The sequence below is a fragment of the Oxyura jamaicensis genome, chromosome 5 (genome assembly GCF_011077185.1).
Source record: "Oxyura jamaicensis isolate SHBP4307 breed ruddy duck chromosome 5, BPBGC_Ojam_1.0, whole genome shotgun sequence".
Classification (NCBI taxonomy): Eukaryota; Metazoa; Chordata; class Aves; order Anseriformes; family Anatidae; genus Oxyura; species Oxyura jamaicensis.
The window spans coordinates 38,544,715-38,569,286 of record NC_048897.1 but is presented as its reverse complement, the minus strand read 5'-3'; the positions used below and the strand labels follow the sequence as shown (position 1 = coordinate 38,569,286).

The 24,572-nt window shown below is 39.2% G+C and overlaps 2 protein-coding genes across 5 annotated transcripts in view; both read right to left on the bottom strand.

Annotated features, from left to right (window-relative positions):
* Positions 1-3,932, bottom strand: part of RIN3 (Ras and Rab interactor 3) — a 68,449-nt gene extending 64,517 nt beyond the window's left edge. The window contains 1 exon segment of the mRNA XM_035327110.1: positions 3,445-3,932. Within this exon segment, the coding sequence (XP_035183001.1) occupies positions 3,445-3,491 (47 nt within the window). The 5' untranslated portion in view covers positions 3,492-3,932.
* A 2,935-nt stretch (positions 3,933-6,867) lies between these two features.
* The window catches only part of SLC24A4 (solute carrier family 24 member 4), a 94,418-nt gene continuing 76,713 nt past the window's right edge, over positions 6,868-24,572 (bottom strand). For all 4 annotated transcript variants that reach the window (XM_035327112.1, XM_035327114.1, XM_035327113.1 and 1 more), the window contains 5 exons: positions 20,231-20,397; positions 17,914-18,028; positions 15,691-15,803; positions 14,945-15,010; positions 6,868-13,187 (listed from right to left, as the gene is read on the bottom strand). In XM_035327112.1, the coding sequence (XP_035183003.1) occupies positions 13,035-13,187; positions 14,945-15,010; positions 15,691-15,803; positions 17,914-18,028; positions 20,231-20,397 (614 nt within the window). In that variant the 3' untranslated portion in view covers positions 6,868-13,034. The remainder of the gene's footprint in view (positions 13,188-14,944; positions 15,011-15,690; positions 15,804-17,913; positions 18,029-20,230; positions 20,398-24,572) is intronic.

Below are 24,572 nucleotides of genomic sequence, written 5' to 3'. Positions count from 1 at the left end.
CGCTGAGGCTGGCCATCACACGATGAGTCAGTGTGGTTGTGAACATGCTTTTCTCTTAATTGAATTTCAGGAGATTTTAAGTCCACTCTCTGAGTGCACCAAGCCTCTTTAGAAAGCACCTCTTTCTTTGTATCTTTACAGTAATATCCTGATCCTGGTGCAACACAGTTATTTCCTTCCTGAGAAGCACCATCCTGTGGGAAAGGAAAATCTTCCCCTTTATCAGAGCTTGACAGGCATCAGAGGGATTTGATAACACTGGTTTGTTTCCAGCTGCCTGAACTGTCCCTTCCCCACTTCAGCACCGCTCCCCACGTGTTCTAGGCTGAGGGTTTTGTTCAGCGTCACTCTGCATTGTGCCCAAGACCTTCCGAGGCCAACAGGACTTGCTCACCAATTCAAACCAGCTTAGATTATAGTTCTTCTCATAGGACAGCTCTTGAAGAGAGTTGTATTTTTGTTTAAAATTGTTTTCTCGGTTCAAACCTGAAAATGTTTGTTACTTACTCACCCCACTGCAGAGGCAGGTATGTAACCTGGGCAGGAGAGCCATTCGATATAAGAGCTTTGTTGGCCAACAAGGATTTAAAAGCTCCCATTTAAGCATAAAGATGGGTTTGACGGGCTGCTTACCAGAGTTGTTCTCTGGCATTCTCTACACAGGAGATCAGATTAGATAATCAAATCAAATCAGTTCCCTCTGGAGCTCAGATCTGTGAGCCCCTGAGAGCCGTTTGGTTCCCAGACTCCTCCAGTTCTTGGCCTCTTCTTTCTACATTCACTGCGTGAAATCAATGCCAATTGTGATGGTGGGTTTTGTGCCAAAAAGACGTGTCTCCAAAAAGATGTACAGTCATCACTTCATTAGCTAGCCTGGTGCCCCAGAAGTGAGAACCGCTGTAACCCATCCCAACTGCCTGCACCAGCCACTGTCCTCAGTGACTATTTAATATTTGCATATTGCTGATTATGTCTGTCTCGGCTCCCGTCTGCTCTTCTCATCATCTCCTCCATACATTTCCCAGATGTTGGATTGAAGGCATATACCTTTTCATGAAACTGTGGTCACCAGGCTCAATCAGCTCACATTTCTCCAGATGTTTTGTGATCTCATCACTTATTAACGCTCCTAGCTGAGTTAGCCTGACTCTAGCTTGGGATAACTGGTTATAATTTCCTTGTTCCTCTCCAACCCACTTTGGAAGAATCTGACTAGACTGATTTCTATCCAGCCCTTAGTTACCCTTCTCCCCACATCTGTCTCTGAGGAGCTATTGGTTTTGGACGCAGATTTCTTCCCAGCATCTTCCTGCCATTTCAGAGGTGTCAGTCAGCACAGCCTCCTTAGAGATTTGCCACATGCAAAGTAGACCCTTTGGTCGCTGCAAGGACTAGACACACAGACACCTTCCGAGTTGCCAGGGTACTCCTGTGATAATGAGCACTACCATAGTTTCTGTGCACGTAAGGAAGTTTTCCCATTTAATAACCCACAATTTTCACAATAAATTATTAATTAATTAAGACCCAGGTGGACAAAGATACAATCTCAGCAATTGCTGATGCAATTTTTCTGCACAGAATTTTAAATTGGGTCCAAATTCTCCATCATCAGTTTACCTCTGTTACCACCTCTTTTGAGAGCTACTATTTTTATCTACAAATACTTTGTGAATATGTGCCTAACTCCATGTGAACATAACCAAAAAGTCACATTTAGTCAGTCAGTCACATTTCTACTTCCGTACCGTGTTGGAGGCCACAAGGTATGCTCGCTGAAGTGTATTTTAGGATCTTCAGCAATATTCTGACATGCAAACAAAGTTGAAACACATTTTTTAATTACTTAAGTTCTTATTTAAGAATGGGAGATAGATTTAAAATAAAGATAATCAGTTAATGAAATAAAAGTATGTCATTACATTATTCAGATGCTCATACATTTATGAAGAACACATGCGTTATGCCCATTCATGCTTCAATACTCCTGCAACCACTTACTTACAGCACAAATCTAGGGTTTGTGGCTTATTTTCTCCTGCAACACTAAACTGAAAGCTAATCTTTGTAAGTGTGTGGCTCCTTTCAACCAAGTTAAGAAAGAGGTAAACAGTATAAATCTTTCAGTTTCTCAGTATGTGGCATCTTAACTATCACAAATGCAGGGAGTATCTGCAAAGTACCTATTCCTTGGATTGCTATCTACTAAGTTCCTCTTGTCAGTCAACTGGGATTGGGTTCTTCCCCCCCCCCCCCCCTTTTATTTTTTTTTTTACTTATGGTTATGTGATCCTTGTCCCTTTGTGTTTGGCATTAAGTTGAACTGAGTAATTGTACCTTGGACCAGCCGTAACATTGTTCCTTGCAGGTCAGTAAATATCTGAAGGCAAAAGCAGTGACAGCTGCAATGCAGGGTTTTCCCTCCATCCCCTGCACCCCGTGTGCACATTTGGGACAGTGCTATGGTGGAGCTATAGCTGCCTGTCAGCAGCTTTTCTACCCCCTTTTTGACTGTGTGCACTTCAAGCCAAAGGAGACTGAGCTGCAGCACGCTCAGTGACTGAAAATGCAAGTACAGCGTATCCACCCACCTATACAGCTTCTACTGCACCCACCACAGCCACAGCTAAAAAGCTTTCATTCATGGGAAATAGTCTTTCTAAGTGTGTCAGGCAGATAAAAAAAGCACTCTTAATATCTGGTATTATATGTTTTTCCAAGGGGGTGACTGGAAGTTCCAGCAGCTGTGTCATTTTCCCCTGATTGTTTTCAACAGGAAACAGAAACGCTCAGCTTCAGCATCAGCTTTATGATATAACTGAGCCTTGGGCAGATTCCAGCAGATCCTGGAGCCCCGGCAGCTGACTGTCCTCCCAGTCAAAACCTATTTTCTCTCCCACTATGTTTCCTTGGAGCATGAACCTGCAAGGTGCCGTGTCTGTTTGCCAGGAGCAAGGAAAGCCTGGAGTCTTTTCCTAACCAAAAGTACATCTGAAGTCCCCTGGGAGTCTGTGGACGTGGTTTGTGTGCACCTTCGCTAGGTAGGGCTGGAGTAAGCACCAACTTGTAGGACGAGCCCTTACCCAGTTCTCAGCATTTCAGTAGAAACAAAGCAAGCCTCCCAGGAAGGATCTGTCACGTTTCCAAACAGCACAGAACTCCCTTATTCTGTCCTTTCCCCTAAATTGCAGCTTGGAATTTGTGCTTATTCTTCCCTAAATAGCTGAGACTGGAGTTAAATAAAGGTATCGCAGTTTGTTTTCAGCTGGAACATGTTAGCTAAAGGAAATACTGTAACTTAGAGCACGATCGTGCCACACCATAGCGATTGTGTAGCTGAAAGCTCCCCAGCCAGCTTGCAAATGCAGTTGAGAGCTCTTTGTTAAGTGGGCAAAGCAAAGCGACATAGTTATTAAAAACAGTGACTTAAGTTTCAGGACTTACCCTGAGTCATCCCTGGCTCCCTTGTCTCCGGCTGATGTTTTCATCATTACAGCAAACTTTAAGATACTTTCTGTTTCACAATGGCTTTAGAGTTCCTTGGTAAAGAAAGCAATTCCTTGCCATCGCTGAGCAGAACCTCCACATCCTTAGGTTTGTAGTGAAGATGGTATTTCAAGGGACTGCAGGGGGAGGATGTGTGAAACCAGCTTCAGGCTCGGTAGTATCGGAGGGCAGAGAACTAAACAAGCACAGAAATGAAAGCAAACTGCCAAGAAGGTCTGATTTTAGCCTCTCTTATTTCTACTTCCTGTATTTATATGAACGGGGGATTTCAGGAAGAGGCAGTCTTTGGTGGTCAAGGGTGTGTGTGTGTGTGCGTGCGCGCGTGTATTATAAAGCCATATTTAGTAGTGAAGGCAGGTTAGCCTTATTAGAGAGAAGGGCCCGACACTGTCAGCTTCCAGTTTGTTTGTCTAACGCAAGTAAATTTGCGGGAAATTGTTTTACAGACTACAGGTATATCAGTAGGCAACAGAGCATGGTGAACTTTGTAAAGGATTTTATAAGCAGCAAGGCAGTAAGTCTCCGTCTGCAAATTCCTGAAGCATGTGTATTTCTATTGCTTGAGTAACTGGAACCAGATGGAGCTTGGAAACCTTTTTATTTACACAGGACCTGAGAAAGTGAAATGTCTAACACAGGCAGAGGACAGTTATGCAAAAAAGTTCCCAGTTCATGCAAAAGGTAATGGTAAGGCTGTAAGACTGCTGGTAAATGAGTAGCTATCCATGCCGTGAAGCTCCGGACAGTCTCGGAGCACATTTGACCTGGAGTTACTTAAGTGGTCAAATGGTGTTTGCTGTACTGGAAACCCAACTAAATATAGACCAGCTGTGGAGGCTGGGGACTGACAGATGTGCTGTCAGATGGGGCTGGTGGCACTCCTATTTGGCAGCTCTGCCATTCAGGAAATACTGGATGCTGGGAGAATTCATAATGGAAAAGAATACAGCAGAAATATGAAGCAGAGGCGGAGAAAAGCAATTCATGGAACAGAGAGGGAGACCTTTTTGCTCCTTTTATCTTCAAAAGGAATTTATCAGCTTTCGAAGATATTGTCCAGTAAGCAGGCTGCGCCATGCAGCCCACACTGGAAATGGAAATGCCAGGCAGCTGTCAGCATATCAGTCTGAGGGCGACTAGACCTCAGTGTATGGCACAGAGCCGGTCCTGCTGGCACTGAGCTAGGGGGAGTCTGAGGGATCATTACCCTCATCAAGATGCACCTGTGCATCTCAAGATGAACTTTTCTCAAGGGTTTTGTGGGCATTAGAAGATGTATCTTGTAGCTTTTAGAAGGGTTTCTCTTAGAAAGTCCAAAACCCTGATTTTTAGCATCATGCATGGCTGCATGATGCTAAGATTTTGCAGCAGAATACCAGTTTTCAGCAAGCGTTAGGCATTTCCAAGCTGCTGTTAGGCAAGAACTATTTAAAAATAAATAAATAAATAATGGAAAATGACAGAATACAGAAAAAAACAGTATTGTTGTGTGTTAGTTTCACTCAATTTGGGAGCTCTTCTTTTTTTTGTTTTGTTTTGTTTTGTTTTTTGTTTCTTGTGAAATCTTTCACACAATTTGCTATTTAAAGAACGCACTCTTTCAGAAATGTAAAGTTTTGAAATTATTTGTGTTAGAGATATTGGGGAAAAGTTATGTTCAAAATCTCTTTTATTTTTCCCTGCAAAATATTTAGCATCTTTGCAATACAGTTAAGCATTTCTGTAAATATTCAAAATATGAAAACGAAGACAGGTTTTTACCCGATGATCTTTCGAGGTCCCTTCCAACCCCTACAATTCTGTGATTCTGTGATTATGTAAGAGATTTTGTCGGAGCTTTGCTGAGTGTTTTTCTTAAGCCAGAGATCGGGCAGGTTTGGAGTCTGACACTGTGTTCCGTATACAAGTACACAAAAGCTAATTGACAAAGTAATGTTCAGACACTGCAAAATGCCACTTCCCTGTGAGTCATCCAAGCCAAACAGGTTTTAGAGAAAGAATTGAATTTTTCAATAATTTGGGATATTTAGATGCAATGTACTTATGAATCTAATTTTCAGCCTAAAAATCGCTGCCATTTCAGTGTGTGCGAGGGGCAGGGGGGTATTCTTGGCTTTCCTAGGACTGATTCACCCTATCCATCTTAAACCACCGCATTTTGCAGCCCCTTTCTTTTTTATTATTGTTTTTATGCAGCTGAGTTGGGAAGGTTTAAAAATGGTTTATGATGGAAGCCCGTAAGTGCAACAAGCACTTTGGTTGTAATCAAGTGCTTTCAGCAGATTCACAGATTCTACAGCAGTTCTGCTTGCCACACAGCAGGACGCGACTGCACCAATAATATGGTATAGTCCTGTAGGAATCGTCTTGCCTATTGTGCCAACCCATACATTGTGTGCCTTTCATAGAGCCTCCTACATAACAGATCATGATGGGTCGCGAGGTCAAATGTGTGCGGGATTAAAAGAATGAGTACTTTCTACATTCAGATTTCGATTTTCAGAAGTTAGCTCTGTATGGAAGAAGGAATCTTTTCCTTTCCCCTGCCTAGAAACAGTTAGCCTAGCATATACCAAAGAATGAACCCTTGTGCAAAAGGCAAAGAATGCATGGCATCGCTTTTCTCCACTTCACAAGGACTCTTCTGTCGATGTACAGAAACACAGTGGCTAATAACAGGTTTATACAGCAACAGGGATGCCAAAAGTGTGCACTGTGGTTCAGAAAAATAAGGCCAGACTTTATCTCCTCACAGTAAACTGGCTAGGAGCATTAATGGGAGGACTCTTATCTAATGAAATTGTTGATAAACTAGCACATGAGTAAGGTAATTCCTTGTTCCTTTTTTTTCAGGGAACTGCATTTAAAGGTTTTCCTTCCACAGCACAGACTGCATACCTATAGCAGAAGGCATCTGAAACCCTGAGACAGACAGCTCATAGAACCACAGAATATCCTGAGTTGGAAGGGACCCACAACGATTATCGAGTCCAAGTCCTGGCTCCACATAGGAGCACCCAAAAATCAGACCATACATTTGACAACATTGTCTAAATGTTTCTTGAAACATTCTTGATAAACTTATCCAGTCCCAAAAGAGCAAATCACGCATTTCGGAATCACTGTGAATCAAATTGATAAACTTAACTCACCCCAAAATTAGCTTGATCCAGGTGCTACTCCCTTGAATAGATGAAAATGTGTGAGCCTTCTGTCATTCAGTTCAGCAGGGACCAAATTTCACCAAGAAAGTGCAGGCACATATCCTAGCTGGGTCCTGAAATTTTAGATTTTCAACAATATATATGAGAATGGTTCACATGTTCTCAGCATCTGAGAAAAATACTGCAAACACTCAAGTTGTTCTTATATAATTTATTGATAGTGTACATATGTTGATAATATAGTGCATTACAATACTGACTGCTAGAATTTTTTATAAATGTTTAGTTAACTATTTTTTAAATTTTTCACAACAAAAATAATCAATTATCATGCCAACATTTTGTAACAAATTATCACATTAAATCCATTTGGATTTCATGACATATTTATCTGTACAAAGGACCCCATATCACAGAGCATTCACAGTGCATAAGGTCACAGTCATTGAAAAAATAAATAACATGATAAATAGATTTGTGTTATTTACAGTTTACAAACTCATCCCTTTCTGTTTTCAAAGTAAGCAGTTCTAGAAAGTTGTAATAACATTTTAAGAGGTACTGAACCTCCTAAGGGTGCACTGCAAATGCCTGCAAGTATGAAACACAGGGAAGTTTAAAAGGTTCAGAAGTTATTTTAGTGATCATAAATGATTTCAAATACTTTCTTGCAATGGAGGAGATAGCGGGAGCCAAATTCTACTCTCAGTTCCACTGATAAAAATTTGTGCCAGCTACCAGGACGTGAATGAGTGCTGGCACCCCTTCCAAGAACGAGAAGGCAAGAATTTGGTTGTAATTTTGCTGCAGTTTCAGCCACTTGAAACAGTGATGCTGCTGGGGAAGCAGACTTACAAGTGTTCTTTGCATACCCAACTGGGATAGTAGTGAAGGCAATAATCTTGCTGCGACACCCTCTGAAAAGAAGCATCACAGTTGGTATTAGACTTCCCAGAGACTTCACCTGTCTGGTTTTGGTATATTCTGATAACCTTTAGATTTTGTCACAGTCCCCTGTTGCTATAAACCTACCATTGTATTTGTCTTTCAAGTTTACCAAGATCGTCTCAGTGATAAGACAGCAACAATCACAAACATTCTTTGTGCAAGTAAGAAAGAAATTGAATTAAATTCAGTAATTCTTGTAGGAAAATATTCAAATGTTACTAGGTTCCTATGCTCTTTCATTTCTTTCAGACAGTGTACTACTGTATGGCAGAAGTATGGTAGCAAGTAGAACACGGGATGTACGAACTGCCACCATCATTATACAGGTCAGCCTGCGGAGGAGCTACATGTATCTCAGATTTCGGGACAGGGATGTATAGGATCTCACAGCTTTCTCTGGGGAGAAAATATGAGGACACCACACAGGGGAAAATGTAAGAAAATACATGCTCAAGTTATTCAAAAGAGGTTTTTAAACTTGTGCACACCAGGTCAGAAACTGGAATGCACCTATCAGTTGAATGACATTCTTCAGAACACTGGTCACTTGCATACAGTTTTCAAAATAGTTCAAGAAAGTATTAAGGGGCAAAAAGGGGCTTGGTACAGAATTGCTGGGACTAAATGCTGTCATTTACCCGTGTAACCATCATACAAATCTCACCACCCAACAGACTGAAAAACAGACTCAAAGAAATATAAAGGAAAATGTGCAGTAAATGTGTGAGCTGCAGAGCTTTTCTTTTGAGTGCTTAAACACAAGTAACTGAAGGATCTGAGACTTGCGATGACAGAACATTATGTCCAAAGGTGTTGCATTTCAATCAGCAAGATTCTTTGGTTTCACCTGGCTATCAGTGTTACTTTAGTGTCTGTTTCGTATTACATTAGGTCTGATCTTTCCTTAGCATGAATAATCAGGCAGTATTTATACAGCTTAAAGCACTCTACCAGAAAAAAATCTAACAGCGGTACACAAATAAATGACATTACAATTGCAAGAGATCCAAAAATGGAAGACACCCAAACTCATGAGGGATTTGTGCAACTAGAGCAAACATAATAAAAACAAGTGCGTATAATTAAAGCACAGTCACAAAGGAAATCAAAGAATAGAGTCTCCTCTATAATTGCTGTATAAGTATTGGAATAGGAAAGACCTTTTCCACTTGTTTACATGTTGACAGAATGTTTACAAATATCATCTAAAACCAGAAACTAATTATGCGTTAGTCAAAGCTGCAGCAAGCATATCAAAATAAAATAAAATAAAATTGGCACACCAATGACTGAGCCAGGAGAAAGACGGTTGACTCTGCTGTACCTGCTGGGAAGACTTCAGGTGTTCTGCTGGGCTGCACCGAGCCCAGAGAGCAGCCCTTAGATCATCAGTAGTCATTGAGAAACCAGAGCTGTAGCTTCTTAGAATTAGATTTAGGCATGCAGATACCAAGCCTGAAATTTTAATTCAGGCAATACTTTCAGTGGGACTCAGAGTAGCAGTAGCTGAAATTTGATCACCCAACTTTACAAGGTAGTACGAGTGTTATGGTCTGTATGGATCATCTCTGTGGAACTGTACTACTCCAGTGGAACTGCAGCAGAAAAGAGCTGCTGGGAGCTCTGCTTGGCCAGCTGTACTTCAGTTATGGTCCTGTTTGTACACCAGGACAGTTCTGAAACCTCTGGGACAAGGAACCTGTTCTCCTCTTATTTACACAAGTGGGAATCTAAAGTGGTATCAGCAGAGCAGAAGTCCACAGATTCCAGCCAAAGCTTTTAACTTGAGGGAAAAATTAAAATTGTAGGCTACGAAACCAGTAACATATGAAAAGATCTGTATGTGATAGAAAACCCAGAAACCATGCTCAGCTGTCATCTTAGGAAACAATCCAGCAAGGCACTTGGATATATGTTTAGCTTTAAGCATGGAATCAATCCTACTGAAGTTAAGCTTTGCTGGATAGGGGATATCTTTTTCTGTTCTGTATTACTTTTCAGTGTTAGTATGCTGGCGATTTTCAGATCACAGTAAGAGTTTTCTTCTCACATCCACCAGCTTTCTCTTCACTCTTGAACTGAATATTAACTTACACACCGCTGTGGCACATGTTCCAAACTCAGCCAGCTAACTTTTACAATGGATAGTAAAACAACATGGCTACAAAATTTTGCAGACACAACCTGAACAGACGCAATGTAGAGTTGCAATAACTTCAGAGAGCCAAGTGCAAATCACCCCTCATCTTGATTGGGAAAGGGCAAAATTTGTAGTGGTTTCCTGACCACAAAAGCAAATTGTTTTCTGTACATGTGAAAGGCACTAGTCCGCTATTACTCAGCAATATTCTCCTGAATTACTGACACATTCTGAAGTGGGTATCTGACATACAAGAACCTGTCAAACAGATCTTTCTCAGACCATTTAGTTTATGTGCATGGTTCGGCCTATAATTGCCATCTTTATTTGTTTTAGCATATTGGTAATGACTATATAGAGACTCTAACTACTTCATACGATCATGTGTCATCAAGGCCCTGATACAGCATCTAATATCTCTTTGGCAAACAATATATCCCTGGTCACATCGTTATGTCAGAGGAGAATCCTACTAACGTCATTTATAGTGACAAGCATGGCATGACACCTGTCTCATAACACAAGATGCATATGAGACTGCCTCAGGAAACGCAGAATTACAATCCATAGAAATAGTCCTGAAGTTGGTCTGTGTTTTACATAGGGCTATAAAATGCCAGGACCAGCCAGGTGATTTAAGGTCAGCATTACCCTCCAAGACTGTCTCTTCCTACAACAGAACACTCCCAGTTTTTGGAGCAGATGATATTCAATTTAGGCAAAATAATTCTAAATGACATCTCAAGAATTCATGGCATTAGCAAACACAATTTCATGCATATTTGAGCCGGGGATCTGCTGCTATGGAACAAATGGGTGACCCTAGTCTTTTAAAGTTACCTGACTCAGAAATATGAAGGTACAGTACAATTTGTTGGATCTGGCACTGTAAGTGTTGATGCCCTCATCACTATCAACTCAGCTGATCAGTAGGCATTCAAAACTAGAATTTGGAACCACTCTTCTGTAGTGTAAATACATCTGAGCTGCCTGAACTGTACACAGGAGAGCAAATGTTTGCTTGGAGGCAACTAGTTCTCCAAGCCCTGCCTCTACTTCTGCTCCTTTCAGCCTCATATCTAAGCCATCACAGGAGTATCAGCACCAAACTGTCCTCCTGAAAGAGCAGGGAAGAGACTAAAAGTAAAGAAGGATGCTCCTCCACAGCTTTCTGCAACAGAAGACTCAAAGACAAACTCCACCACGAACTCAAAGGCTGAATTCCACCTCTTCAGCTTTGCTGCTACAGCACAGCAAAAGTGTCTTGAATGCCAGGAAACAGGGTCATCTGCATACTTGAGGACAAATGTGTTTACTGTCATGCTTGCCTATTCAATAAAGCATTTTAATAATGCTGTATTTATTGCCATCTTTAGGACTGGTAAGTTTAACTACCCAACTACCTTATTAAAGTGAAAAACCCTAAAAGGGTGCTAATACTGATGTTTGTCACGGAGCGTACAGCAAATAACGCACATGTTGCTATTTTTTCCTTAGCATTACATTGAAAGGATTCAATTCCTTAAAAATGTTTAACAGCAGAATACACTCCTTCATTTGTATCAAAATAAATTTTAAATACCCTTAATTGTAAACACATTGCCTGGTGTAAACAGTGTCCTACATGTGAGCTGGTTGAACAGAATTATTTGTCAGATATGCCAAGATAAGGAACTTTTTGATTTAGTGCTTATTTATTAAGGTTCTTTAGTATATTCTCATTGACATAGTAATGGGAATTTTTATATGTAGCCTTAAGTGCAAAATATTGATATATTTAAAAATGCATCAACTTTTAGTTGGCAGATTTTTTTTTGGTTTATAAACATTAAAAAATAAAAAAAAATCTATGTATAAAGTTAAATGTGCTTCTTTAGAAACTTTGTGATTTTTCATTCATATACAGCTTTAAAGTATTTTGAAGTTTAGTAGCAATGCAAAATATGCACACTGTCTCAATGATTTGCAGTCTTATGATTACTACAACATGGAACGTTACCCATTCTTTTTAATACTCTGGGCCAGATCCTGCTGTCATTTACATCCAGAGTAATTCCCTATATCAGATTTATGCTGGTGCATAAGATATCAAAACCTGGCTTCTACTGGGGGTTAAAAAGAAGTATATCATGCCCCAAAACTTGCATACAATCAAATCAAAGACCACATTCTCTTGACAGACTTGCTTTTGTCTAGCTGTTTTGTATCTGCACTGCTCAGTGTCAGACACCCACCTTCATTAAGCTTCTGGGAATAAATAAAGAGTAGAGAATACACCAGCTTCTTGACTGATGAAATAATCTTCTTTCCCCTATCAGACGAATCAAATCATAACCAGGGTGGGTTTTGTTGTCAGAAAGCCTGGATTATGTGCAGATACTATTCTCAGCTGATAATAATAACTGTTAGTTATTGAGCACCCAGTTGTATTTTATTTGTTTAGTTTCTTCTAAATTTACAAAATGGGCATACGAGGGCCAACGCAAAATATTTCTCATGGTGTAATATTCCACAAATGTTAGTTTATACTAATATATACAGCATTCCTTATTAATGGTAAAACATTATTTTTCAAGTATAAATTTCTGCATGTAATTCTCTTCTTCGATATGCAGATAGTCGAACTTTTAGTGTGCATCATCAGAAGTGATACAACATACAACCATTTCCTCTTCTTTCTCTGCCACATTGTTCAGCTTCATTGAAAAGAATGATAAATATTCAACACTGCCATCAAAACTGTCCTTGCAGTTCCTCTATAAGCAGAGCACTTGAAAGGGGAAATGATGTCCTCAACAGTGCATGCCATGATATGTGCCTTGGACTTTCTGGTCCTGTAGTTGAGACATTTTGATTAAGCCAAGAAAAGTTCTGAGCTTGCCTCTTTTCCTTCCATGGAAAGTAAGTGTCAAAAGTTAAAGAACTATAAAGATTTTTCTCCAGTCTTCTTGTTAACCTTGGAGGTGCTGTTTGATTGTCTGCAAAAGGAGAATGAAAATCCCATACATGGGGACATTTGAGAGTTCTGCGTAAGATCCACACAGCTTTATGACTGAGCAGCAATATCCAAAGAGAAGGAAAATGCTTTGGTTGCCTTGAGCTAGCATGTTACAAGAAAGGTATGCTTTCCTTCCACACAGGTAAAAGTGCTTGGTAGCTGAAGAAGCAGGAATGACACTCAATTACTGATGGAAAGACAGTAGAAATGTGAAATGTCTCCTGTCATTTACAGCACATGTAATCAGAAGAATTGCAGTCTCTCTCCTTATTGAAGTTTAAAGTTCTTCTCGGCACATAGGGAGGTTGACAAAGGTGAAGACATTAAACTCTATCAATATAGAGAAACACAGGAAAACAGCATAAAGAAACAACACGTAGATGCCTAATTTCTTGTCAAGTTTCCACTTATTTACATGGATTCCAAACACCTGCAAGCAAACAAAGAGCTAGTTAATTAAGCCACAAAGGAGACTTTTGGAGACAATTATAAAATAAAAATGAGAGCCTTTTGAATTAGAGATTCTGAACCAAGATAAAAATATATTCTTGGTATTTTATAGAATAAAAAGGCAACATATATTTTTCTGATCAAGAAAAAGAATGTAAAAACCCAGTCCAATGACTCAAACTCTGGCCTTTCTTTTGTCTGAAGATCCCTTTACAAAACATTAAATGAACCCGCTTTAAGGCCACTTCAGAAGTTCTTCAAGGAACAGAGAAACAGGACCCTAGGTGCTCAATTTCAGTATGTGGGGCGTTTTCAGTATGTAGGGCACATTCTAGTCAGGCAGCACTCATTCACTGATTGGCTATAAACTACAGAAATGTACTGAATATGCCTCTCCCCAGCGTGCTCCCCTACAGATCCTTTATGTCCCAGTAGAACACCAGCACCTAGTGCTCATTCTTTCAACAGCTTCGGAAGAGCTGCTTTCTTACATGTTTGACTCAGCTCCAGAACTAAGGGGAGTTACAAGTTACAAGCAGAAAAGCAATGAAATCCACATGAAGGCTCCTATTTTCAGTGGTGTTGAGTGATTCTGAACAATTACTCTCCAAAGAGTTTTTCTGGGGGAGGGTCTGGGGGAATCAGGGTATCCAGTAGAACAAATGAGACAACAATTGATGCTTTGAACACAAATGATATGGCTGAAAAGAGTCTTTTCAGAAAACCCTGAGCAGGTAGCATAGGAACGCATCTGCATAATCCTCCCATATTTTCTGAAGTGCTGGTTACCAGTAAGCATGCAGCAACGTCATATACAAATGTCTGAAAAACATCTTTGTTGTTTCACAGGCACCGTGCAGTATGATGGAACTGGGGATAGGAAAGGAAAAGAACAGGCTCCCACCATTTATATTATCAGATGCACTAGGAAGTTAGTGGCAAAGTGAAGTCATTCCACCACTTAAGTCGTGCACAGGTGATGTGGAGTTTTCTAAGACCTAGCCATGCAACAGTGTAGAAACTCCCATGATGATCCCCTTCTCTACAAGAGCCTCCACAGGCAGCCAGTGTGAGATGTTAGTATAAATGGGTATTTTTATACCTTTGGGATTTGATTCTTTCCACAGATGGCTCCCTGGGAGTCAGCAGGATCAGAGAACCCTAAGTACCAGCAAAATCGACTTTTGAAAAAGAACTATTGTTTCACCTTAACAAGTCTTGTGTTCTAAGGGTAACTGAGTGACATTTAGCATGCCTATTCAGAGTTCTGAAGTTCACAGTTCTCACAGACTAGTCTTCATTAAGGGTTTTAGCTACAACACTTCATTAGTCTAGGCTGGTTTGAAAATCTGAGATGGACGGATAAAAAGAGGGATGAAACATATCTGGCACTTGCCCTAGCAAAAAGGAGAGACAGGCCTGGGGTATGCAGCTGGACACAGGAGCAAAGGAGTATTATAGGATCACATAATTTCAACACTGCCACTGAAATCAATGGGAACCTACATACATCTGGCATCTCTTCTGCACCAAATGTCAGATTTCAGCCTCACGGAGGACAATGGCAGCTCTTCTACTCATGGTACTGTTATAAGAATGGCACTTTATAAGAATTGATACTTTGGGGATAATAAGTCCTTTACAATTTTCCTTCCAGATTATGTAAAGTAAATAGTTAATGATTATTTTGCAATCAGAATATGCTTAAGAGTCACATTTGGAAACACATATACTTACAGTCAGTGCCACTGATCCTAGCAAAAGTGCAACTGAATAGACCAATCCTTTACTGTTTATTTTAACCTGTGGGAATTAGATTAAAAAAACAAAACAACAAAAAACAAACAAACAACAAAAAAAAAAAAACACCTTTAAAACATTCAGAATATAATAATTGTGTTTTAGAGATCAGAAATCAATTTACTGATTCATGGTAGTCCACCTTCTGCCTTGAATAATGACTAACTTACGCATTTTAAACTATACAAACCTGTGACAGATTTATCATAATGCAGAATGGGAGGGTTAAGGATTTAAAACAGATGTATAAGAAATCCCACCTCCATAGAAATAAATAAATGAGTAAATGAAATCATCATTTTTAATGGATTTTATGTTATATCTCCTCATGATGGAGATATACTGCTATTCTTGCCTTACAAAAATACTAAGGTACAGGAAGACAGACGTGCTGAGATTGTGCAGTGAGAAAATGACCGTGTCATGAACAGACATACATGGCCCTGTTTTTTGCTAAAGAATATAATGTACTCTAGTTAGCAAACTGTGAATTAATTACAGCTTGTGGAAGGAAAATTGTTTATGTAACTCCTGGTTCCTTGGCAAAGAAATAACACCAATACGTGCTCAGCATTTGCTGTTTGGTTGGTTTTTATTTGCATGCTTTCCTTTTAGGATATGGTTGACTGTTTGCTTTTTAATAGAGAAAAAGAACATATTAAAATCATGCCCAGTATACATACAGTTGATCCACAATCAATCGCCATCGTCTGCAAACCCCATGGAACACCAAGGCCCACCAGAATGTCAAAGACATTGCTTCCTATTGTGTTGGATACTGCCATGTCACCAAGGCCTGCAAAGGAAAAACAACCTTCAGGTAAAAACAAAGTATAGGATCAATACTCTCTGTTCTAGAGGAAATTAAAGGGGAATGATTGGCATTGATCCAAGTCCTCTTGGACTGGCCAGAGTATCTGAGGTAGGGAGATAATTTCCGTAACTGCTTGCTCCAACTGCATCTTCTTTGTGGCTTGGAATGTTTTACTGAGTGCACGGTATTCATTCAGCCAACGTGTTCAATGCCAGTTCAAAATTGAAGTTGATGCTGTTGTGTCCTAGATAGACTGCAGACACGGGGAACCTGCAGATTGCCTACTGGATTTTGTCTGTGGACACGCAGCTCACATGGATGATGAAAAGTGGTCCAAAAAAGAACTCAGCCAGATGGGGGTCAAAGATGTTAGGCACTTCTGTGGGGTATGGGTTTAATCAGCAATGACTTCACTTTAGGAACAATCAAGTAGGACACGAAATAAAAATTTAAAAAAAGAGTAAATGGTCATGAAGTCACTAGGCATTACTCAAAATCCAGTCCTAATGCTCATCACTGGCTGCCATCTCATTCTGCACCAGTATCAATAAATGTGAGGAAGGCAGAACTCTTCTCTGTCTAATTTCCCCAAGGCACTGGTTTAACTATTGACTCCTTTCCGAAAAACACACACCAGGAAGGAAGAGGAACTCTGACGTAAATGGGACACATCCTACAAATACTTATAGTACAGAGAGCACAGACAGACACTGACAGATCACAGGTACAGTCTCTGCTTGAAGGGAGATGCTCATAGAAAGGTTGTGCTTTCGATCTGCTGCTTTTTATGGCAGTGTCCCTCTCTACTCTTTAGATACTTGTCTGCAATCTTGTCTTGTAACCATCTCCTTGGATTCCAAGTAGTACAAAAACACTGTCCTTGAACAAGAGGAGCTGCTTTTTCCCAAGCTACTGCTTAGGTTCACTTTCAGAGGAAACAATCCTTTCAGTACTTTTGCCTAATACTAAAGAACTGATTTAAAGCAGCACTCTGTTAATTAAAAAATGTAACATGTTTTCCTTCTGTTCTTTCAAAAAGCTGTTAACTTAATACTACATATGGAAAGCTAATTTAGTAGGAAGGATGTTCCATAAGAATCCTAAATACTTTTATTCTGCTTTAGTGAGATTTTCCTGCACAAAAGAGATAATACAAATTCAGAGAATGAAATATTTTAAATAGATCATTCTTTTTAATCAAGTGGCATTTAAGATCAATATTTCTATCTCAAACTACAAATGTAGGACTTTGGGGTACTTAATTTATCCCTTCAGAACTCTTGTTATTTGCCCAGTGATGTGTTCTGGAAATCTCATTATCTGGGAAAAAAACAGACTATGGAGATATGAATAGTGGAAAACAATACAATTAGGAGCTGTTCTTATCCCCCTGTAGTACAGGGGGATCATTTTGGGTTTAATGTTTTTCAACCACAGGAAGGAATGTGGCTACAGACATTTCAAAAAGAAAAAAAAAAAGTAAAAAACCTTAATCAAATGTTAAAAATACATGAGAAAACATTTTAAAATTTCAGTTGGAAATCTGATGAAGACATAGCTAACATTTATCTAAAAGCCTTCCCATTGCCACTATTCATATATCCCAAAGGGAAAGAGGTCTGCACTTGGATGAAAAGTATGCTTGGAGCGACATCACTTCTGCCAGATCATCTTAACCACTTCACTCCCCTAGGTTCAGGAAGTCTTCTAAAAATCAGTACAAATTTTACATGGACTACTGCTGGTTAGCATATATTCTTCAATGCAATTTTTTTAATAGCTGATATTCTAGTTTTGTCTGGCTCGTATCTTTTTACCCGGACTGATAACACCATGCACGGGACATCTGAGTTTTGAATGACCTTCAAGAATGTGAGGCTGTGCCCAGTCTCAATAAGCAAAAGCTAACAGGACAGGGATGATTTTTTAGCTCACCATACTTAGCAAAGCATTTTATTTTTTAACTGGGCCCTGAAACAGTGAGAATAAATAAATAAATAAGAATAAAATTGCATTGAGGATTTGTTTGTACGGAGGAAGCAAATCAGAGCAAGTATGTAAGATTGCAGGAATGCTCCTGCAAGCACAGTACCTTGTCTTGCTACTATTAAGCTGGCCATGCAGTCTGGGACGCTTGTTCCTGCAGCTAAGAAAGTAATGCCCATGATCACATCTGGTATCCCGAGTGTGTATCCAATCACCGTCACCTGAACAGTGAGGAAAGTAGGTTAACCTATCATATTTGGAAAGTCTCCTCAATCCAATACAGTTGTGACAGACTCTGATTTCTGGTGTGGACCCTAGCAGAATTAAGACTCAAATCCATTTCTGCAAATTAAGTAGGTGTGGAATAACCAGCCTAAAATCAACCTTGTAAAAAGGAAAATTACTTTGGTCATATTTTTCAACATTTCATGGGGAAAATAAAAAAATAAGCACAATTTTCTGTAATTCTAATAGGACATACTGATTTTTTAAGGAAAGGTACAGACATGGTTTTGTTTTTACTTTATTCCCAAAATGACAAGATCCTTATCGGTTCTTTTCTCAAGAGGACTGGAATCAATTTATATTGTGATATAGGGCCAGAAATATGAATAACTTATTATATTCCAGCACATGAAGAAGGAAACACTTTCTTGAATGACTCCTGATATAATCCCAAATTGAGCCTGTCTGGTTATACTATCCCCTGAGAATCCAGATGCAGCTTTAAAAGTGCTATGGGAGAGGCTGAAGCTTGTAGCAGAACTCTTGGGAGAGAACAGGGAACAGTATTTAGCTGGAGCATCCAAAGAAGACTGAAAAAGAGTCAGGAGAAAAGGCAGAACAGGCAGCTGAGCATGCAAAGGGAATGGCCTTGTGAGAGTGCGAAGACTGAAGCAGGAATAGGCAGCTGCTTCCTTGCACAGACTGCTAAGGGTGAAAGCCTTTAAGTCTCTGTGTTGTTTTCTTGAAATAGTTTGCCAGTCTCTTGCAGGAGGAAGACTGGACCCTTTGCCAAGGGAAAGCTATTCTTTAGGAACCCACTAACAAACCTTCATATTCTCAGAGGCAAGCTGTGGCTCAGAAACAGGAGTAGGCATCATTCTCCTGCTGCAAGTGGTAACAGAGTATTAAGGTCTGCGTGTGTCTTAAAACAAGAGGTGTTGGAGACTTGATGTGTATGTCTCTTGTTTGCAAAAGGGACATCTGCAAATGGAACCAAGGTACAGAGCATGGTCTGACAAAGGACATAAGGTATGAAATGAATGTGTGGCTGTGGCACCATTATACCAGGCAGAATGAGTGGCTGGCATATGGATTTCTCAGCATCAAGAGAGTGGGGGATTACTTTATAATGCAAAACTTTGTGCATCAAGTATATAGAAAACACGGAATCTTCCATGAGAGGAAGCATAAATGTAAAGCAGTCTGCGAATGTCTGACACATTTGGAGAAAGCAGAGATGTTCTCTATCCAAAAATATTTTGCAGGTAAGGAGCTCATGAACAAGAAGTCTTCCATATATGTGCCTATAAGAGTATATATATGGCTATGAGTGTGTATAAGACATTTGCATAGTCTCAGCACGAAACAAGCTGACTGTTTCTTCACTATATTTTCCTTTAAAAGGAAAAATGAGCATATGAATTCTTTGGCAGCACATCCTACCTATCTTCTAGCTTTAGGTATGTACAACTTCTTGGTTTGCATCTTTTAGAATAGAAAAAGGTAACTTCCTATACTTCAAAATTATGGTTATTTTTGTTTCCATCACAGAAACTATTTTGAGAAGCTTTCCTATTCATGCCTCTTCTCTGACTGCAAATGTAAACTTGAGAAAGTGAAAGAAGAAAAGAAAGAAAAAAAAAGGAATCTATTCAAATCTCCAAGTAAGTGTGCTCCTTGGTCACAATTTACAGATCTACACCTGATACACTACTTCTCACAGATCTAGGGCAAATGGAAGCATACAAGCAAGCATAATACTCTTCACTAAGAAAGGCTTTCTTGGATTATTCCACTCTACTCGAGGTATTTTACAGCACTTCAAATTTTGCCATCCATCTGCCTTTTAAGCATGTTTCAGTATCAGAGCCTATAGTCAAATTTCTAAAGGTGTCTCGGGACAGGTGCTGTGGATTGCATGCTACCATTTAGATTACTTTCATTAGTAGGATGTGGATGCCCACATTGTTTTGAAAATTGGGCTGGCACCTTCATGCACCATGTTGGGCCCTGTATAGTAAAGGTCCAACCGTTTATGCAGAAAAGAGTAGCAGAAAGCTAAAATTATAATAATAAAGAGTGTAAACTGAAGAGATTACACTATGATTATATGTCTTTAACAAATATACAAAGGATCTATGATCTATTTTATGATGCACACTTCACTCAGTACAGCACGTCTTGCTACATGTGCTTACCATCCACACCATGAAGTAGGAGAACAAGGCAATCCAGAGAGTGGATAAGACAAATGTGAACATAAACCAATTCTCCCAGCGCGGTTTGCTGCAGTTTGGAATGGTGCAAAAGAGCATGAATATCAATGGCCATGTCAAAATCCATTTAACTTTGTTCATTTTTCCATCTGCAGGACAAAGAAAGGAAAGAACCAGTTTATTTTTTTCATCACAATCCCAGGCCCACATTTCTTTAAGTACAGCAGATGACAAGATCTCTGAAAGCTGGTTACAACTGTGCACGTCAGCTCGTTTTCCAGTGTATCTTTCATCTATGCTTGCTCTCTGTTTGCAATCTCAACCAAATTCTGCCCTTGCATGCACATCCAGAATCTTAATGCTAAGCCTCCCTAAGTATATGTAAATCCAAGTAGGATTTATAAGGATTTAAAAGTATGGCTACTTCTAAAACCAAAATTAATGGTCTAATTTGTTGCTCTTTCAAATACCTCCATTACTATTAATTCAAAGACACAAACATAAACAAACTATCAAAAGCATGACTTTTTAAATGGAAGATGGAAACCCTTGTAGTTAAAATGACCTGCAACTTCTGTGCAGCAACAGAAAATAATTTCAAAGAAAACAGAATCACAGATCCAACCTGTGAACACAATAAGCTCATTTCACATGCCCTACTGTGGACACTTAGGCAGAACTTCAAACTAGGACTTAGGAGACCTAGACTCGTTACTCCCTCCAACTGCACACCTTGAGCTAGTCTCTTATCTTCTATAAAACAAGACTGAAGACAATGACTTCCCTCGTACAGCTCCCTGAAATCAACAGGTGAGCAATACCAGACAAATGTCACTACTGATGAAGACAACAAGTACATGCTTTCTTATTTTTCAAAAAATGTGTATTATTGTAAATGTGCATGCAATTCTCAATAAAAATAAGAGAATTATTTTACAATTGGCTTAGAAATCTCTATGGAACTCACTCACCTTTCAGAAGGTATCCTGCAAGTACGATAACAAATTTGGTGACTGGGTTAAATCGAAGTAGCACAGCCAACTGCACAGTGTTTTTTGTTTGGGTTTTCCTTACATAGATTTAGAATTCTGCTAGTAAGGATTTCCATCGTAAACTGACAATGATATGTATAACATCTGATAAAATATGCCATTTTTAATAAAATGGGTAATCACACTGAAGGAAATTATCGGATACATCTTTCAGTGAAGCTAACTCAGTTATAAAGAGCAGCTAAGAAACAGAGAAAACTCCCATCAGCTTCACCAGGAATTTTCTTTCTGCAAAAACATTGGAATTAAGGATTTGTTCAATGGGAGTTTTGTCAATGGATTCAGTTAGAATTAAAGCTGTCCTCTGGACCAATGTACACCAGATACAAAGAGATCAAAAGTTAAACCTTTTAAAATTAATAATATCTTTGTAACTTATGAGGCTCCTTAATAGTTGAATTAAACCGCAAATGCAAGTCTTCATTTTACTTAGGTATGTATTCTAGGGCTAAGTTACGAATCAGCTCCTTAACTTGAGATTCCCTTGTAAATTCTAGGATGCTATCAGCTCACGAGGAAACCTTAGACTAAACTTGGCTCTTTATTCCCTTTTAGCTTGTGGCTGTGGAACTTGTAACACATAAAACTACTGAAGTCTCCTTCATCAGTTCTACTTCTAAATTTTTACATGACACTGGGAACATAACACAAATTTTAAAGGGAAGCCCTTTTGCCCCCTGCTTACATATACTGCGATACAGGTTTTAAAAACAGTAATCATTCTGTTCTGTCCAGAAAAAGAAATGACACTTGTTAGCTCACATCTCACTAACTCTGTTAATGAGACTGTAAATATCCTATGGTATTTCATACCTCCTTCTGTTTTATTCGTTTTGGTTTGGATCATTAAAAGACTCCTGCTGGTTAATTTGTACTCTTTGTCTACCCACGTTGCTAGGCCGGTTCATAGTCAAACAAGCCAGCATGGCCCAGGCTGGTAATTTCCCCAGTGTTACAAGCCTTCAGATAAAGCCTTAAATGTAGCTGACCTCAGCTCTGCCCAAGGCTGTTTTCTTCAGCTCCTACTACGCTGGGTCATGGAACCTGTGTGGCACCCAGTCCTGAAGTCTACTCTTATGCTGAGACATGGTAGTTTAGTAAGAATTTAGTAAGTTTAGCAGCAACCTCCAAACTTCATTTCCTCATGAACCTGATGCCTCCCATTCACTTCACCTGGATAAAATGAATACATAAACAACATCCAGCTTGGCAATTCCATTTTCTTTAGCTCTTTTGAAACTACTTCTTGTGCTGCTTTTCATTTGTGACCGCCCACTCTAAAATAATCATTAAAGTGATTTAGTAATAAATTTGTGAAATTGTGTTATGCTTTTAGTTCATGACAAATTGTTTCGTGATTGTTGCTTAGGAAGAAAATTATCCTGCTCATTAAGGCTATTATTCAATACATAGCTGCTCTGTAAAAATACACAAACAGTCCCATTACAAGATGTGCGCTCAGTTGTTTAATGGCACTCCTGTGAGCCGTGGGCCTGAAGGCTCCTCCAGCAACTCATAGAGCTGAGGAAAAGCATATGTTGTTTGCTGAGCCCCCACCCCGACAATAATGAGAGAATATTTCTGCTTTATTACAGAACACATCGTTACAGAAGAGCTTGATTACAATGTTTCTGAAAACATGTAATAAAGGGCAGTCCTACCACAAAGAGCCCTTTGGTAAATGTCAGTACATTTCGGGCCCTTCTTCTTTCCAGAGGTTCTGTGTTGGTCACAATAATCACTTTCACATACAGACAGTGTACTGGTGAAAGAAGTTAACACTGACAGGAAAGGAATGTTTCCTTAAGGCACTACAGATATTTTTTAATTTTTTTTAATAGGAAAAACACTATCCTATTTGCAACCTTCACACTGAGTAGAGATTAACTTGGAGCAAAAGCCTGAAACTACCCTTGTGTTTTCATTCAGATCAGGATTGTACCTTTGAAGTAAATCTCCTGACCCTCCCAATTTATTGGAGTTTGGTCTGTGATGCAGAACTGCCTTGGATCACACCAATGAAATTCCATTGGTATACAGCTGAACCAGAGGCACACACCTAAAATGCTCCAAATAATAATGAGCATTTAGCCCATGGGACCAAGCGAGAGCTAGCCTCAAACAGAACTTCCAAATGCACATCGCACAGACAGCCTACATGCCCCAGTCAATAAGCTGCACGGAAAACACTTCTGTTGAAGACAGACTGCAACTACACTGCCAGGAGCAGATCCAAGTTACTTTAAAACATTTAAATCACTTAAATTTGACAGCTTTTTCACTTAGTCTTCCCTTTAAAAGGGCAGCAATCAAGCACAGATCACCACTCCACATATTAGCTACTTCAGAACATGTCTACACCTTCCAATGTGAAAGGGGAATCTTCTGTACACAATTTAGTAGATGAATGATCTAAAAAAATGTTATAACTTCCCATTCCTAATTTAAGGTAATCTGAAAACAGGAAAGGTTTTATCTAATTTAATCTATCTGCAAAATGAGGAAGGTTTCCAGCAGTTTGATGCTGATTTCTATTTTTCTGAGGTTTGGGTTTGTTTCTTGTTGTTGTTGTTGATTTTGTTTGCTTTTTTTTTTTTTTTTGGCTTTTGACAACAGTAAGCTTACAATAAAAACAGGGCACTTCCAGGCTGGCCTAGGATGTTTATTGCTGTAGAATTTTTCAGTGCTCTACTTCATAAATTTTTAAATTACCTTTTCTTTTTTTAATGTTTATCTTTTTACATTTCTCTACTACTTTTCATTAGCAAAAAATGAACACGTTTTTTTCCCAATGAAAAGTGATTTTAAAATCACCCATCCCCTGGGTCCTAATTAGGCTTTATGTTTACAAAGATTAAATTTACATCCACATATCATTAGCAATATTAATTCAAATCTTGACTGAAAATGTGCAGCAGCAACATACACACCTCCACATTGGGAGCTTTGTAATAAATCAGAAAGCGAGCAAATTTCTGCTAGAAAGTGCTGTGGCTCATCAGTGTTGAGAGTGACTAGAAAAAATTAGTATATGTAAATTGGCCAACATGAGAGCTTAATTCTTTCCTGAGAATGTGCTGTATGCAAAACACAACAGAAGAATGTATTTTTTGTCCAAGTATGGGACTTACCATAGGAGCGGCCAAAAGAGATATAATAAACTGGATCCACCGTGAATATTGCATCAGAATTATCTTCCACTGAAAAATGCCTTTGTTGCAAAATCAAAAATTTCTAAGAAAACGTTTTATAATTCACTATCAGGAAAATTA